The 17,014-nt window shown below is 56.4% G+C and overlaps 1 protein-coding gene across 1 annotated transcript; it reads left to right on the plus strand.

Moving 5' to 3' along the window:
- Positions 1 to 7,594: 7,594 nt before the first annotated feature.
- LOC136389803 (patr class I histocompatibility antigen, A-126 alpha chain-like) lies at positions 7,595 to 11,020 on the plus strand. The gene is made up of 7 exons (XM_066361524.1): positions 7,595 to 7,706; positions 8,092 to 8,630; positions 8,827 to 9,096; positions 9,308 to 9,583; positions 10,152 to 10,427; positions 10,547 to 10,721; positions 10,990 to 11,020. Exons 2-7 carry the CDS (start codon positions 8,567 to 8,569, stop codon positions 11,018 to 11,020), a joined length of 1,092 nt encoding a protein of 363 aa, XP_066217621.1. The 5' UTR covers positions 7,595 to 7,706; positions 8,092 to 8,566.
- The last annotated feature ends 5,994 nt before the right edge of the window (positions 11,021 to 17,014 follow it).

Raw genomic sequence — 17,014 nt, forward strand, 5'->3', positions numbered from 1 at the left:
AACTGCATTTTCTACCATTCAGCTCTATTCCAACACGAACTGCCTGGAGTGAGCGTCAGACCCCACACACTCAGGGCTCCGCCCCACAACACAGCCCTCACTGTAGAGTTCAGGCCCCATGTTACCTGCACTTCTGTCTGATTTGGCTACAAAAGTTGGGGGATCCCTCCTCTCGATTTCAATAACTTGCTAGAACAACTCAGTGGCTCAGGGAAGTGCTGTGCTTTCTATGACAGGTCATCATAAATGACACAGTGAGCAGCCAGATGAAGAGGGACATGGTGAGGTGGGGAAGGGTCCTTAGTGCAGGGGCCTCTGTCACCAGGGAGTTGGAAAGTGTCACCCCCTTCCCCCCAGCATGTGGATGTGTTCGCTACTTCAGAAGCTCTGAACCCCATTGTTAAGGGTTTTGTATGGAAGTTTCCCCATGTGGACATGATGATTAAATCACTGGCCATTGGTGATTGGACTCCCCAGAGGTGGGGCAGTGAGGCTGAAAGCTCCAGCCCTCTCATCAAGCTTGGTCTCTGGTGACCAGCCCCATCCTGAAGCTACCCAGGACCTCAGCCACGGGCCATCTCATGAGCATCCCAGAGACACTCCTGTCACTCAGGAGAGTCTGAGGGCTTTAGGAGCTCTGTGCCAGGAACCAGGGAAAGAGCAAATATTTTCCATTATAGCACAGGGCTTAGATCACAGATCCATTACTAGAAAAAGTAGCATAGCAGTTAATAGATGCCAGCACACCAGCGCTTGGGTTTGATTGAGGCCAACACTCAAAGTTAATAACTATTCCTGCCCCAGGGAGTCCACCAGGTGAGGAAGGGTAACCCAGATTCCCAAAACATCATATGTTTTATCCCCCACACAGAGATAAAACTATTGTTGCAAAGGCTGGCACATTACTGGAGTTCCATTCGGTCACTAACAATTAGTTCAGTCCAGCATCTAACTGAGGATATTCGCATGGCCAACAAATTTATGAAAATTGCTCAACATTTTGAGTCAGAGGGGAAATTCAAATTAAGTCATATGTGCTATCAGTGCACCCCTTAAGAATGGCTAAAGTGAAAACAAAAAAAAATTTATTGTTGGCAGGATTAGGATTAATTCAATCTGTCATGTACTGCTAGTGTGAGTCAGTTGATTCAAACACTTTGAGAAATGCTTTGGCAGAAGTAACTACACCGAAACATCGGCTCACCCTGTGACCCAGCATGTCCACTCCTAGTTGTATACCCGGTAGACGTGCACACATATGTGTGACAAATAGTGTGAAGAAATTATTCATAAGAGCAGAGTTTGTAAACCTGGGTATAACAAATGCTCACAGGCTACACAGGATATGAAGTGTGGTCTGTTCATATAATAGAATCCTCCGTGACCATAAGAATGAATACACTACAACCTCACAGCCACAGAGATGAGACCCAGGACACAACGCTGAGTGAGAGCCAGGTGCCCAGGGGCGTCCACTGTACTGTTCCATTCTATCACACCTGACGGGACTCCCTGTGCTGTGAGACCTCAAGATGGTGGGTACTCAGGGTGGGTGGGGGGAGGTTATGACTGAATAATAATGAAGAGGGCTTCCCAGGTGCTGGAATGTTCCGTGGGTGTTGTTTGTCCCAACGCTCACTCTTTGAAAATTTACTGTGCACACATGATCTGTCCACCTGTCTCTGTGGGTGTCGTCCTTTATGACCTTCATGACAGTATACTTTTCTGGATTTTTTAACTAATTCTCTTTAACCCAACATAGAGTTATCCTACTGAAAGCTTTTAGAAATGCTGGGATTTAAAACTCCAGAGTAAGTTCCTGTGATTCAGACCCAGGAGGAGAAGGCAGAGCAGGACCAGGGGGCCTGGGAGCTGACGCTGCACAGCTCGGGAAGGGCTGTCAGCCAGGACGGGGTCAGTCCTGAACAGACCCGGGAGGGGAGTGTGACAGGCGCCCCTGAGTAGGGCCCAGTGACTCATGGACAGGGGTACCGGGTGGGCGGGCCGCTCAGGAACGTGAGGAAAACTGACCCGGAACACGGAGAGGTGGAGGAGAGCTGTGCTCAGGACCCCTTGCCGTGGGCGGAGTGGGTGGAGGTCCCGGTGTGCACGTGGAGGAGCGGAGGGTGCCCGTGTGGAGGGGCTGCTTGTCCGCGGTGGGGGGCCGTGATGGATGGGGTCACGTGGCCCCTCCCGGCACCCCAGGGCTGCTCGGGTTAATACGCATCGCTGCGCCTCCAGGGCTGGTCCTCCTGTGGGAGCCGGTAATGCACCAGCTTCATCAGGAACCCATGGCTTCCCCTGTGGACCAGGGACGGCAGCGGTGTTCCCGGCGTGGGCTCTGGTTGTCCAGCGCATTGATATGTCACTGACCTGGGACAGCCTGCAGTCCTTTGCTTAACGGGCTAGAGGAGAGGTGGGCTCTCTGTGGAGATGTGCCCCCCACGTGGTCAGGGGGATGTCTGTGCCCCACACTCCTGGGCCGGTGCGTGACCCAGTGCACCACGCCAGCCATGTGGCTGGTGGTGACGGCGTGGCCTGGGGCCGGTCCTGCTGCTGACGGGCCTGGTCCCCTGCGCTCACTTGTGGTTCAACAAGACTGTATCGGCCCTCAGCCCCGCCCACAGCTGGGACCAGAACTTGAGTGGTGTCCTCTCCCTGCCCTGACGTTGTCATAACCCTCAACCACACCCCGCGGGTGTCACGTGAACACCGGCTGCACTCAGCGGGCTCTGGTCACCTGCCCAGAACCCGGACACTGGCTGAGGCTGCTTAGCGGCAGGAAAAGCTGCCTCCTGGTGCTCCTCCCAGCCCAGGGCCCTTTCAGAAAGGGGGCATAAAGGGGCCACACCATGTGAGCCAAACGGGGAATGAAGACCCTCCCATAACCTAACAAACCTAAAACCTATTGCAATTGCCCAGCCTGCTGTGGCCGCAGAGAGGCCGGTACTTATTCTGTGACCGCGGCCGGCATCACCTGTGTCTTACCAACCACACAGCCCCCGAGAACGTGACAGAGAAGCCGGTCCTCACACTCTGTGCTCACTGACCCCCATCCCCGCTGTCGGAGGGGTGTCAGCAAAGAGGGAGCTGCTTCCTCCAGGACGGGAAGACAGCCAGACGTGAGCACAACACCATCGATGTAACGACACAACAGCACTTCTGCCTGGACCAGGTGACACAGCAGCTGTCACGAGCCTGTGGCAGAGAGTAGGGCCGTGCAGGTGCCCCACAGGCAGCACAGAGAATGTCCATTGTGGTCCCTCCCAAGTAACAGCAGACGGGTCTCGACTCTCTTCAGTAATAGCTACAGAGAGGAAGGCACCAGCCAGGTCGAGACCAGAGTGACACATCCCAGGCTGGTGACTGAGAGCATCTAGCAAGTCTGTGATGTTGGGGACAGCTGTTTGCAAGGGGGGTGCTATCCTCACAGAGAGGCTTTGGGGGTGCGGCATCACCCAGGGGCCACTATGCCCTCCCACAGAGAAGGAGATCAGTGTGTGTGTGTCTGTTGGACACAATGGTGCCCGGTGGTCTGGAATGACTTTGGAAGGACAGGGTTCTCACAGAGGGTCAGGATGACTTTTACGTATCAATAAACATAATGATTTGATATTTGTACATATCGTAAAATGATCACTATAATACACCTAGTTCCATTTGTCACCATTCATAGTTACAAGGTTTTTTCTTGTGATATGAACTTTTAAAACTTACTCCTTAGCAACACCTGACACTGATATAATGTTTTATTCAGTTATACCTCAAAATAAAAGACAAACACAAGGCAAAATAATGCAGAAGACAAACATTTCCACATCAGCGACGGGAAAGGGGACAGCATGGTCACTCTGCATGTCCGGGACCCCGGGGTCGTGCTGTGCAGCCCGTGGAGGTCCCTCCGCAGGACAGGCGGGACCCCGTCCCCTGACCAGGGACGGCCAGGGGAGCGGAGGAGGCAGTGAGGACAAGCACCCCCCTGTCCAGAGCTCCTACATCCGCAGAGTGGGACAGGGTAGGAGAGGGAGTGAGAATCAGGAGACAGAGAGAGCCTCCTCTTCGAGGGGACCCTTATGCAGAATGCAGTATTATGACGTCCAGGTTCCTGTCCCCAATCCTAACAGCATCTCTGACTCGTGGGTTTCCGTTCACCACAAAGGTCACATGTAATAGAGCAGTGAAGTACTTCAGCTCATACTTCCCCAAGTGAACCCAATACTCATCTGTGTTCCCACACTTTGCTCTGGGCCAGGTGGCTGGTGGGAGAGACAGGACGTTAACCCACAACTGGGACTCGGACATGAGTGAACAGCTAACACCCGGGGATCTCCACAGGGGGATGTGGATGCTCCTGAAAAAAAAAGTGTGGATAAAGCAGAGCTTGGAAGGGTGGGGACGGGGACAGCAGTGGGTGCAGGACAGGTGACATGTGTCTGTCCCTCTCCTGGTCCCGCCCACCTCAGACGTCTCTGCACACGGGGAGAGGGCTGTGGTGTCAGGACAACACTGAGTCACTGAGGGCTTCACACCTGCACTGTAGACACAGTCCTGCACACAGGGGTCTGGGGGAGACGGGTCTGTGCTGCTGCCTGGAGGGGGGGCCGGCGGTCAGACTGCAGAGGGGGCAGGATTCTGGGGGGAGGACGGGAGGACATCTGAGGGGTGAGCAGTGGCCCGGAGACGCTGTGAGGAGCACGTGGGAGTGAGTCACCCCACAGTGAGCACCGGGCTCCTGGGTCCCTGCACCCCAACGTCCTCTAGACCTGCCTCCGGGCAGAGTCACAGAGTGCAGTCTCTCAGCCACATTCCGGGCCCAGGACATGTGCTCCCAGGGACTGAAGGTGGAGGGACCGGGGAGGACCCCGGAGTCACAAAGAGGCCACCGGCCACCTCTCGCTCCAACACACACAGGTATTTACTGGTCTCTGGAGTTCTTGGGCAGGACACTATGCAGGGAGGAGTCCCAGAGGGGACCGGGCCTTAGAGACCAGCAGGGGACCACACTTCACATTTCAGCCTTTACTGAGTACGTTCCACACGTGAGGCATTTGCAGGTTGCTACGTGCGAGTGAGATCACAGACAAGCAGGGACTGGAGAGGTCTCTGGGGACATCCGTCCCTGGTGGTGAGCACAGAGACTCAAAGGGACGTGAGCTTTAAAGTGGACCTGCCCCTGGAGTCTCCCCTGTGTCCTCCTCTGTCACGGAGAGCCTGTCACCTGCAGCAGGACAAGCAGTGGGGGTAGGACTCCCCGTGTGGCACGGGCCCTCTGTTCCTCTCCACCATCCTCCCTGTCCTCCCCCACAGTTCCCGAAGGAGACGGGGTCCTCCTGGCAGGTGCTGCTGGCCACCAGGGAGGAGCCGTGTGGGGTCCGGGCGCCCTAAGGAGACGGAGTTTCTCTCTGTCCCCAGCTCTCCACTGCCCACAGGCTCTGACACTCCAGAGACAGGGGCCCCGCAGTGAGGTGAGGACATGGACGGAGGGGGGTGGGCACTGTGAGAAGCTGCTCTTTAAGGGGCTCCCACAGCCACTGAGCACAGGGACCAGGGCACTCGTCTCAGTCCTTACATGACAAAGGGACCTGGTGATGTAATGAAGGTTAAGAACCTTAGGACAGGGAGACCATCCTGGATCACCTGTCTGGGCCCAATCAGGTCACATAAACCTAAAGGCAGAGAGGTTTCTCTGGGCGGAGTCAGAGATGCTGCAGGAGAGATGAGGGTGAGGGGAGGCAGAGAGGTTCCATGTGGGGGAAGGATTGTGTGTGCTGTGGGGGCCACGTTCCAGGACTGAAGACATCCTCTGGGAGCTCAGGGTGGCTCCAGCTGACACCCAGCAAGGAAACAGGGACTCAGTCCCACATCTGCAAGAATCTGAGTTCAGACAACACAGTGAGTGAGCTTGGCAGTGGATTCTTCCAGAGCCACAGTGAGGACATGTCGGATGTGTAACCTGCACAACCATGAGATAATAAAGGGCTGCTGTTTAAAGCCACTCAGTTTGTGGTCACTTTACAGCAGGGACAGAACACACTCAGCAGAGGATGCTCAGTCCCTGGCTCCTCACTTCCCTGAGCTCCTCTCCTCCATGACCTTCTGCTCTGCTCTTCCTGGGTCCCCTCCCTTGTCATCCCCTAGACTTGTCATTGCCAATAACCCAGCCCTCCCACAGTCTCCACGCCACGCTTCCCACACTCTGCCCTCCATCTCCCTACTCACCCCACAGGGCGGCCTAAGCTCTGGAAACACTGGTGGATTATTTGACCACATGTGTAATGTAATGTCAGCAAACCATTCATCACAAATGTGCCGTTTCCCAGTCCTGAGTCCACCCTGTGCTACATCACCTCCCACAATCCTTTGTGCCCACTGGGATCCCAGGTTATTATCCTACCATCTAGTCACTGTCCCTCACCCCTCGATGTCCTCTCCTCCCTCCTCACTCATCTTCAATTCCATGAGACAGCATTTCAATTCCTCCCTTGGTCTCCCTTGCCTTGTCACTCTTGCTTGGAAAAACCACACAGCAGGGGAATTCTACCTCTGCTCTCCCTGCACCTGCCTTGTGCAGCTACAGGAGGCTGGAGACAACACAGGCACGTGGATGCTGTCACATTAACATCATGACCCAGACCACAAGGGGGTCCACACTCCTGCCCGCAATCATCCTGTCTCTGCACAGCCCCCTCAGTCTCCCCCATCCTCTGCTCAAACATCCACCCTCCTTCCCCATCTCATTACTGCCAGTGACTTTGTTTCCTGCTTCACTGAGAACACTGAATGCATGAGAAGATGATTGATACAGATTTCCAACACCGTCTACTTGGAGACGTCACCACAGGTGAGCTGTCCACACTCCCAGCCAGAGCCGTCGCTGTGCTGGTGCTCGAGGCCTCATCCCTTCTCGTCTACGTAAAGGTGCTGGTCCAGCAGTTCTTCCCTTTTCCTCTCTTGTCATTCTTTCCTCCACTATGTCACGTGGCAGCGTGAGAATGCGCACCCAGACCTCAGCCTGAGGGAGCATAACTGACCGATGGCCCCGCTGCTGTGCTCTCAAATCTGCTGCCCCATTTGCTCTGGGACCTCACTTCTCACAGGCTCCTTCCTGTCAAATATTGAGAACAGCAGAGAAACTGAGGCAGGACCATTGCCCCTCTGAAGGCTGACTTAGGGTCCAGGCTCCCTCACACCCTCTCTGAACTTTCCTTACTCTGCCCTGGGTCTGGGACGCCTCCAGCCAACCTTCCTTCTCTCTCTCCATCATTTGGATGACCACATTGAGCACTTGTAACTTCAAGAATGTACATGCTCCTGTTGAAATGCACAGTGACACACGGCTTCCCTGGGCTTCTCTGTATTGAGGATGTGGGGGACTCACAGACAAACTCAGGGCTACAGAATGAAGATCATTTCACAATGTAACAATCCCGAGTCACAGACACACTGTGTGGGAAGTAGAATTCAGGAGCTTTGTGAGTCTGAGTGCAGTGCTGGTTAGAGACATTTCTGTACCAAGGGGCCAAAATCACTTCTTTACAGATCAGCTTCCTGATGTTCAGGACAGGGAGACTGATCTCTTAGAATCTCCATCCCGTGTTTTCAGACACAGCTCCTCCAGGGTTAAGAGAAACCCTGTCCCTCCACCTTCATTCCCAGGGCGAGCTCACTCTCTGACATCGAAGTCCCTGGGGTTAGTTTTTTTTTTTGTTTTGTTTTTTTGTATTTTTCTGAAGTTGGAAACGGGGAGAGACAGTCAGACAGACTCCCGCATGCGCCCGACCGGGATCCACCCGGCACGCCCACCAGGGGCGACGCTCTGCCCACCAGGGGGCGTTGCTCTGCCGCGACCAGAGCCACTCTAGCACCTGGAGCAGAGGCCAAGGAGCCATCCCCAGCGCCCGGGCCATCTTTGCTCCAATGAAGCCTTGGCTGCGGGAGAAGAAGAGAGAGACAGAGAGGAAGGAGGATGGGGTGGAGAAGCAAATGGGCGCTTCTCCTATGTGCCCTGTCCAGGAATTGAACCCGGGGCCCCTGCACGCCAGGCCGACGCTCTACTACTGAGCCAACCGGCCAGGGCTAGTTTTCTTTAAGAAGAGTCCAGGTAGAGAGATAAGGGGCGCGAAGGCAGGGAGTCTATTTCAGGGGGAGGGATTCCGAATAAAGAAGAGGCAGGAATTGCAGGGCCAAGCTGATCATCTTTCTCTGGTTTCCTCACAGCCCCTGGGCCAGGACTCAGGGAGACAGGTGACAAAGTGCTCTCCGCGCAGGAGAGGTCAGGGCACAGTCCCGGGTCCCCGGGCCTGGCTCTCAGGGTCGCAGCCCGAGGTCAGAGTCTGGGCGGGGAATGTCAGTGTTGGGGAGTCCCCATCTGCCCGGGTTTCACTTCTGCATCTCACAATCTGGGTCGGGTCCTGCGGCCTTGGATACTCATGACGAGTCCCCGGATATCACTGCCATTGGTTGTCCGTTTTCTGGAGAAGCCAATCAGCGTCAGCAAGGACCCCGGTGCTAATGTCTGGGCGGACCTGCCCGCCTCAAACAGTCCTCAGACCCTGAGGGTGCGGCCATGAGATTTCTATCCCTCCTCCTGCTGCTCTCGGGGTCCCTGGTCCTGAGCCCGACCTGGGTGGGTGAGTGCGGGTCCGGAGGGAACGGCCTCTGCGGGGAGGAGCGAGGGGACCCGGCGGGGGCGCAGGACGCCGGGGAGGGCGAGTGTCCTCCTCCGCCCCTTCCCGACCCGTGGTCTCTCCCGGCCCCTTTTCCATCCCCCGGGCCGGTACCTTCGCCGGGAAGGGTCGCCGGGTCTCAACCCCTCCCCGTCCCCAGGTCCCCACGCCCTGAGATATTTCATCACCGCCGTGTCCCCGCCCGGCCGCGGGGAGCCCCGCTTCTTCACCGTCGGCTACGTGGACGACACGGAGTTCGTGCGGTTCGACAGCGACGCCGCGAACCCGAGGGCGGAGCCGCGGGCGCCGTGGGTGGAGCAGGAGGACCCGCAGTATTGGGACCGGAACACGCAGAACTGCAAGGAAAACGCACAGACTTTCCGAGTGAACCTGAACGCCCTGCGCGGCTACTACAACCAGAGCGAGGACGGTGAGCCACGCGGGCGGGGCCCGGTCACGACCCCCTCCCCACGGACGGGCCGGGGTCGGCCGAGTGTCCGGGTCCGAGCTCCACCCGAGTCCGCAGGACACTCCACCCCACCCGGGAGGAACCGCGGGGACTTCGACCCAGTTTCATTATCGGTTTAGGTTTAATCCCCGCGATTTGAGAGTGGGCGGGGCTGAGCGCGGGGCGGGGTCAGGGTCTCACTCCTACCAGAGGCTGACCGGCTGCGAAACGGACCGGGCCGGGCGCCTCCTCCGCGGGTACTGGCAGTACGGCTACGACGGTACCGACTACATCGCCCTGAACGAGGACCTGCGCTCCTGGACCGCGGCCGACGCGGCGGCTCAGATCACCCGGCGCCAGTGGGAGGAGATCGGTGTGGCGGAGCAGTACAGGAGCTACCTGGAGGGGGAGTGCGTGGAGTGGCTCCGCCTTTACCTGGAAAAGGGGAAGGAGACGCTGCAGCGCGCAGGTACCAGGGCCGCGGGGCTCCCTCCTCTCCCCTCGGGCTGCGGCTCCTACACGGAGACAGGAAATGGACCGGGGTCAGAACACCCTCCTTTGGGTCGGGACATTGAGTCCCCTGGGTTTTCATATCTGGGACCAAAGAGTGGCAGGCACCCCCTTCTCTCAGGGACAATTACGTGCAGTCTCTCTGGGATGGAGGGGAGACCAACCCTGAACTAACCCATCAGTGGTTCCCCTTGACCCTGGCAGTGGCCTTGAGACCCATGGGGACTTACTTTCTCAGGCCTTGTTCTCTGTCCCACACCCAGTGTGTCTGAGGTCCACGCGGCTTTATGAGTCATTTGGCCTCCACCCAGGTTGGGACCAGAAACCCCTCAGAAACCTGCCTCCTACTCTGGGCTGTATCACTCTTGCTCTAGAACTTTCCAGAGACTAGCTCATCAGAGGTGTCTGGGTTTTATGGTCCATCCCCGACCCCAGCTGTCTTGTCCACTCAGGATGGTCACAGGAGTGCTGCTGGAGTGACCCATGAGGGATGAAAAGTTCCTGAATTTTCTCACCCTTCTCTTCAGAGCCCCCAAAGGCACACGTGACCCACCACCCCATTTCTGACCGTGAGGTCATCCTGAGGTGCTGGGCCCTGGGCTTCTACCCTGCGGAGATCACCCTGACCTGGCAGCGTGACAGGCAGGACCTGACCCAGGACATGGAGCTTGTGGAGACCAGGCCTGCGGGGGACGGGAGCTTCCAGAAGTGGGCGGCCGTGGCAGTGCCCCCTGGAGAGGAGCAGAGCTACACATGCCATGTGCAGCACGAGGGGCTGCCCGAGCCCCTGACCCTGAGATGGGGTGAGGAGGGGACGTGGGCACAGAGCCTCTTCTCAGGGAGCAGGGGCCTCTGGAGGACTTCAGCAGGGTCAGGGCTGCAGCCTGGGGGTCAGGGCCCTGACCTTCCCTTCCCTTCCCAGAGCCTCCTCAGGCCACCATCCCCACTGTGGTCACCGTTGCTGTCCTGGTCCTCCTTGGAGCTGTGGTCACTGGAGCTGTGGTGGGAGCTGTGATGTGGAGGAGGAGGCGCTCAGGTAGGGAAGGGTGGGGTCTGAGTTTCTTGTCCCACAGGGGGTTTCAAGCCCAGGAAGAAGTGTATCCACTTCGTTAATGGAAAGTACTGACCCCACACGTGTGCTTGCCCGGTCTGGGGAGGTTTGCTAACACTGACTCTTTAGTGAGGCACGTGTGAACATGAGGGACAGATTTATCACCTTGATGAGTCAGTGATGGAGACCTGGTCCGCAACAGTCACAGGTCAGAGGGGACGGTCCTGCTGAGGACAGACCCCCTGGAGGATGGTTAGTCCAGGCCACAGACATTCCTCAGGTTCCCTGATCCTGCTCTGGGTCTGTACTCACAGTTCTGGAAACTTCTCTGGGGCCCAGGACTAGGGGTTCCTTTAGGACCTCATGGCCCTGCCTCCTTCCTGGTCTCTCATGGGATGTTTTCTTCCCACTGGTGGGAAGGGGAGGGAGCTACGCTCAGGCTGCCAGTCAGTACGGAGGTGTGACCCGTGACCCTGTGACAGTGCAAACGGGATTCGTGGGAGACCCTACTCCCCATAGTTCCTCCTTTAGTCTCCTGTCCTGGGAGACTGCACACATCCTGGCTCTGACCAAGTCCTGTCGTGTTCTCCCCAGGCAGTGACAGTGCCCAGGGCTCTGGTGTGTCTCTCACGGCTTCTACAGTTGAGACCTAGATGTGGGGAGGGGGTGGGGCTGAGGGGACAGGTCTGGGTGACGGGTGTTCTCTTCTCTGGAACGTTTGAGCAGGACATGAGCTATTGAGAATGTCACCAGCTACCATGACTGACCTGAGTTTGTTCATGATTATTTTCTTCTACAGCGTAAGACAGCTGTCTTCTCAGCAACCCACTGACAGAAGATGCTTCACACACACACAGTCGTCAACCCTGTTTGTGACTTCAAAAACCTCTCACTTCCCTCTCTGCAAAGGACATCTGAATGTGTCTGCATTCCTATCAGCATAGTGTGAGGAGGTGGGAGGCTGGCCCACCCCTGTCCCCACGTCCCCTCCCCACACTTCCCTGTCCAGCAGAGGGGGCTGGGCCTCCCCATCCCTGTCTGTACTTCGTGGAGCCCTGAGCTGCAGCTTCTTACTCCTTCATTGAAATAAGACTCTGGGTGGGAATTAATTTTTGCAGTTCTTATCATTGAAGGTTGATGGGTTAATTAGAGGAGAAGACCCTGAAAGTCCCGCCCTCTGAGCAAGCTTGTCTTTCCAGTGACCAGCCCCATCCTGAAGCTACCCAGGACCCTCAGCCATGGGCCATCTCATGAGCATCCCAAGAGATTCTGAGGGTTTTATGAGCTCTGTGCCAGGAACCAGTGCATAAACCACATACTTTCCATTATACCACAGGTGTTTGAGCACAGACTCATTGATAGAAAAACTATCATAGCAGATAATAGATGCTGGCACACCCACCACTTAGGTTTGATTGAGGCCAACACTCAACATTAAATACTATGACTGCCCCAGGGAGTCTACAGGTGAGGAAGGGGTAACTCAGACTCCCAAAGCATCATACCTTTTATCCCCACACAGAGATGAAACTATTGTTCTACAGGCTGGCACATTACTAGAGTCCCATTCAGTCACTATTAGTCCAGTCCAGCATCTAACTGAAGATATTCACATGGCCAAAAAAATTATAAAATTTGCTCACAATTTTTGGTCAGAGGGGAAATTCAAAATAAGTCATTTGTGTTATCGCTGCGCCCCTCCCAGAATGGCTACAATGAAAACCTTAGACAAAATCCATTGTTGACAAGGAGTAGGAGTAATTCAGTCTCTTGTACTACTTGTGAGAGTCAGTTGATTCAAGTGCTTTGAGAAATGCTTTGGCAGAAGTTACTACACCCAGACATCGGCTCACCCTGTGACCCAGCATGTCCACTCCTAGTTGTATACCCAGTAGACGTGCACACATATGTGTGACAAATAGTGTGAAGAAATTATTCATAACAGCATAGTTTGTAAACCTGGGTTTAACAAATGCTCAGAGGCTGCACAGGACAAGAAGTGTGGTCTGTTCACATAATAGAATCTTCCATAGCCATGAGAGTGAACACACTATAGCCTCATAGCCGCAGGGATGAGACCCAGGACACAACGCTGAGTGGGAGCCAGGTGCCCAGGGGCGTCCACTGTACTGTTCCATTCTATCACACCTGACGGGACTTCCTGTGCTGTGAGACCTCAAGATGGTGGGTACTCAGGGTGAGTGGGGGGAGTTTATGACTGAATAATAATGAAGAAGGCTTCCCGGGTGCTAGAATGTTCCGTGGGTGTTGTTTATCCCAACGCTCACTCTGTGAAAATCCACTGTGCACGTATGATCTGTCCACCTGTCTCTGTGGGTGTCGTCCTTCATGAAAGTATGGTTTTATAGATTTTTGAACTAATTGTCTTTAACCCTACATAGAGTTATCCTACTGAAAGCTTTTAGAAATGCTGGGATTTAAAACTCCAGAGTAAGTTCCTGTGATTCAGACCCAGGAGGAGAAGGCAGAGCAGGACCAGGGGGCCTGGGAGCTGACGCTGCACAGCTCGGGAAGGGCTGTCAGCCAGGACGGGGTCAGTCCTGAACAGACCCGGGAGGGGAGTGTGACAGGCGCCCCTGAGTAGGGCCCAGGGACTCATGGACGGGGTACCGGGTGGGCGGGCCGCTCAGGAACGTGAGGAAAACTGACCCGGAACACGGAGAGGTGGGGAGAGCTGTGCTCAGGACCCCTTGCCGTGGGCGGAGTGGGTGGAGGTCCCGGTGTGCACGTGGAGGCAGCGGAGGGTGCCCATGTGGAGGGGCTGCTTGTCCCGGGAGGGGGGGCCGTGATGGATGGGGTCACGTGGTCCCTCCCGGCACCCAGCGCTGCGCCTCCAGGGCGGGTCCCCCTGTGGGAGCCGCTAATGCACCAGCTTCATTAGGAATGGGGCGGTTTCCCCTCGTGGACGGGGGACGGCAGCGGTGTTCCCGGCGTGGGCTCTGGTTGTCCAGCGCATTGATATGTCACTGGTCCTGGAACAGCCTGCAGACCTTTGCTTAACGGGCTAGAGGAGAGGTGGGCTCTCTGTGGAGATGTGCCCCCACGTGGTCAGGGGGATGTCTGTGCCCCCACACTCCAGGGCCGGGGCGTGACCCAGTGCACCACGCCAGCCATGGGGCTGGTGGTGTTGGCCTGGCCTGAGGCCGGTCCAGCTACGGCTTCTGCTGCTGACAGGCCTGGTCCCCTGCGCTCACTTGTGGTTCAACAGGACTGTATCGGCCCTCAGCCCCGCCCACAGCTGGGACCAGAACCCGAGTGGTGTCCTCTCCCTGCCCTGACGTTGTCATTACCCTCAACCACACCCCACGGGTGTCACGTGAACACCGGCTGCACACAGCGGGCTCTGGTCACCTGCCCAGAACCCGGACACTGGCTGAGGCTGCTTAACAGCACCAAAAGCAGCCTCCTAGTGCTCCTCCCAGCCCAGGGGCCCTTTCCGGAGGGGGGCATTAAGGGGCCACGCCATTTGAGCCAAACGGGAATGAAGACCCTCCAACAAACTAACAAACCTAAACACTCCTGCAGCTGCTCCGCCTGCTGTGGCCGCAGAGTGCCTGGTACTTATTCTGTGACTGCAGCCGGCATCACCTGTGTCTTACCCGACCACGCAACCCTAAGAATGTGACAGAGAAGCCGGTCCTCACACTCTGTGCTCACTGACCCCCATCCTTGCTGTCGGAGGGGGGTCAGCAAAGAGGGAGCTGCTTCCTCCAGGGCGGGAAGACAGCCAGACGTGAGCACGACACCACTGATGTAATGACACAACAGCACTTCTGCCTGGACCAGGTGACACAGCAGCTGTCACGAGCCTGTGGCAGAGATTGGGCCGTGCAGATGCCCCACTGGCAGCACAGCGAATGTCTATTGTTGTCCCTCCCAAGTAACAGCAGACGGGTCTCGACTCCCTTCAGTAATAGCTACAGAGAAGAAGGTGCCAGCCAGGTCGAGACCAGAGTGACACATCCGCACATCAGGACAGGGTCAGAGAGGGAGTGAGAATCAGGAGACAGAGAGAGCCTCCTCTTCGAGGGGACCCTTATGCAGAATGGAGGATTATGACGTCCAGGTTCCTGTCCCCAATCCTCACAGCACCTCTGACTCGTGGTTCCTGTTCACCCCAAGGTCTCACAGAAGAGAACAGTGAGGACTTCAGCTCAGACTTCCCCAAGTGAACCCGATACTCATCTGTGTTCCCACACTTTGCTCTGGGCCAGGTGGCTGGTGGGAGAGACAGGACGTTAACCCACAACTGGGACTCAGACATGAGTGAACAGCTAACACCCGGGGATCTCCACAGGGGGATGTGGATGCTCCTGAGAGAAAAAGTGGGGAATAAAGTGAAGCCTGGAAGGGTGGGGACAGGGACAGCAGTGGGTGCGGGACAGGTGACACTGTGTCCCTCTCCTGGTCCCGCCCCCTCAGACGTCTCTGCACACGGGGAGAGGGCTGTGGTGTCAGGACAACACTGAGTCACTGAGGGCTTCACACCTGCACTGTAGACACAGTCCTGCACACAGGGGTCTGGGGGAGACGGGTCTGTCCTGCTGCCTGGAGGGGGGGGCCCGGAGGTCAGATGCAGAGGGGGCAGGATTCTGGGGGGAGGACGGGAGGACATCTGAGGGGTGAGCAGTGGCCCGGAGACGCTGTGAGGAGCACGTGGGGGTGAGTCACCCCACAGTGAGCACCGGGCTCCTGGGTCCCTGCGCCCCAACGTCCTCTAGACCTGCCTCCGGGCAGAGTCACAGAGTGCAGTCTCTCAGCCACATTCCGGGCCCAGGACATGTGCTCCCAGGGACTGAAGGGGGAGGGACCGGGGAGGACCCCGGAGTCACAAAGAGGCCACCGGCCACCTCTCACTCCTACACACACAGGTGTTTACTGGTCTCTGGAGTTCTCGCGCAGGACCCTATGCAGGGAGGAGTCCCAGAGGGGACTGGGCCTTAGAGACCAGCAGTGGACCACACTTCACATTTCAGCCTTTACTGAGTACGTTCCACACGTGAGGCATTTGCAGGTTGCTACGTGTGAGTGAGATCACAGACAAGCAGGGACTAGAGAGGTCTGTGGGGACACCCGTCCCTGGTGGTGAACACAGAGACTCAAAGGGACGTGAGCTTTAAAGTGGACCTGCCCCTGGAGTCTCCCCTGTGTGCTCCTCTGTCACAGAGAGCCTGTCACCTGCAGCAGGACACGCAGTGGGTTAGGACTCCCCGTGTGGCACGGGCCCTCTGTCCCTGTCCACCGTCCTTCCCTGTCCTCCCCCACAGACCCCGAAGGAGACGGGGTCCTCCCGGCAGGTGCTGCTGGCCACCGGGGAGGAGCCGTGTGGGGTCCGGGCGCCCTAAGGAGATGGAGTTTCTCGCTCCCCAGCTCTCCACTGCCCACAGGCTCTGACACTGCAGAGACAGGGGCCCCGCAGTGAGGTGAGGACATGGACGGAGGGGGGTGGGCACTGAGAGAAGCTGCTCTTTAAGGGGCTCCCACAGCCACTGAGCACAGGGACCAGGGCACTCGTCTCAGTCCACAGCGTGTGCACATCTAACACTACTGTCCACTTCCTCCTTCCAGGAAGGTCCACTCCTTGGCTGATGTGATGAAATATTAAACAGTAATTTATTTATTTTATTTTATTTTTTTAGAGAGGAGGGGGGGAGAGAGAGAGAGAGAGAGAGAGAAGGGGGAGGAGCAGGAAGCATCAACTCCCATATGTGCCTTGACCAGGCAAGCCAGGGTTTTGAACCGGCAACCTCAGTGTTTCCAGGTTGACGCTTTATCCACTGCGCCACCACAGGTCAGGCGATGTGATGAAATATTTATTCTAACTCTCTGCCTCTCTGCTTCTTCTAAGTCTCTCACGCACCTCTCCTTCTCAACCTTTTATCCAGTAAGACTGAGATCAGCAGTGCTGGGCCCTGGCCGGGCTGCTCAGTGGTTAAGCATCGTCCCCACACGCCCAGGTCACGGGTTCATTCCCAGTCAGGGTGTGTTCAAAAGGCAACCCACGGCCTGACCTGTGCTGGCGCAGTAGACAGAGCCGTGACCTGGAACACTGAGGTCGCCGGTTCAAGGCCCTGGGCTTGCCTGGTCCAGGCACATAGGAGAAGCAACTACTCTCACTTCTCTCTGCTTCTCTCTCTCTCCTCTCTCTAAAAAGGAATAAATAAAAATTTTTAAAAAAATAAAAGCAATCAACGAGTGTACAGCTAAATGGAGCTGTGAGTTTATAGTTCTCTGTTTCTCAGATCAATGAAATAAATTTTATAATCTACAGTGTTAGCTGAAAGTTTTAACACATCCTCAAAAACAAAGAGCTGAAGC

The sequence above is a fragment of the Saccopteryx leptura genome, chromosome 1 (assembly GCF_036850995.1).
Source record: "Saccopteryx leptura isolate mSacLep1 chromosome 1, mSacLep1_pri_phased_curated, whole genome shotgun sequence".
NCBI lineage: Eukaryota > Metazoa > Chordata > Mammalia > Chiroptera > Emballonuridae > Saccopteryx > Saccopteryx leptura.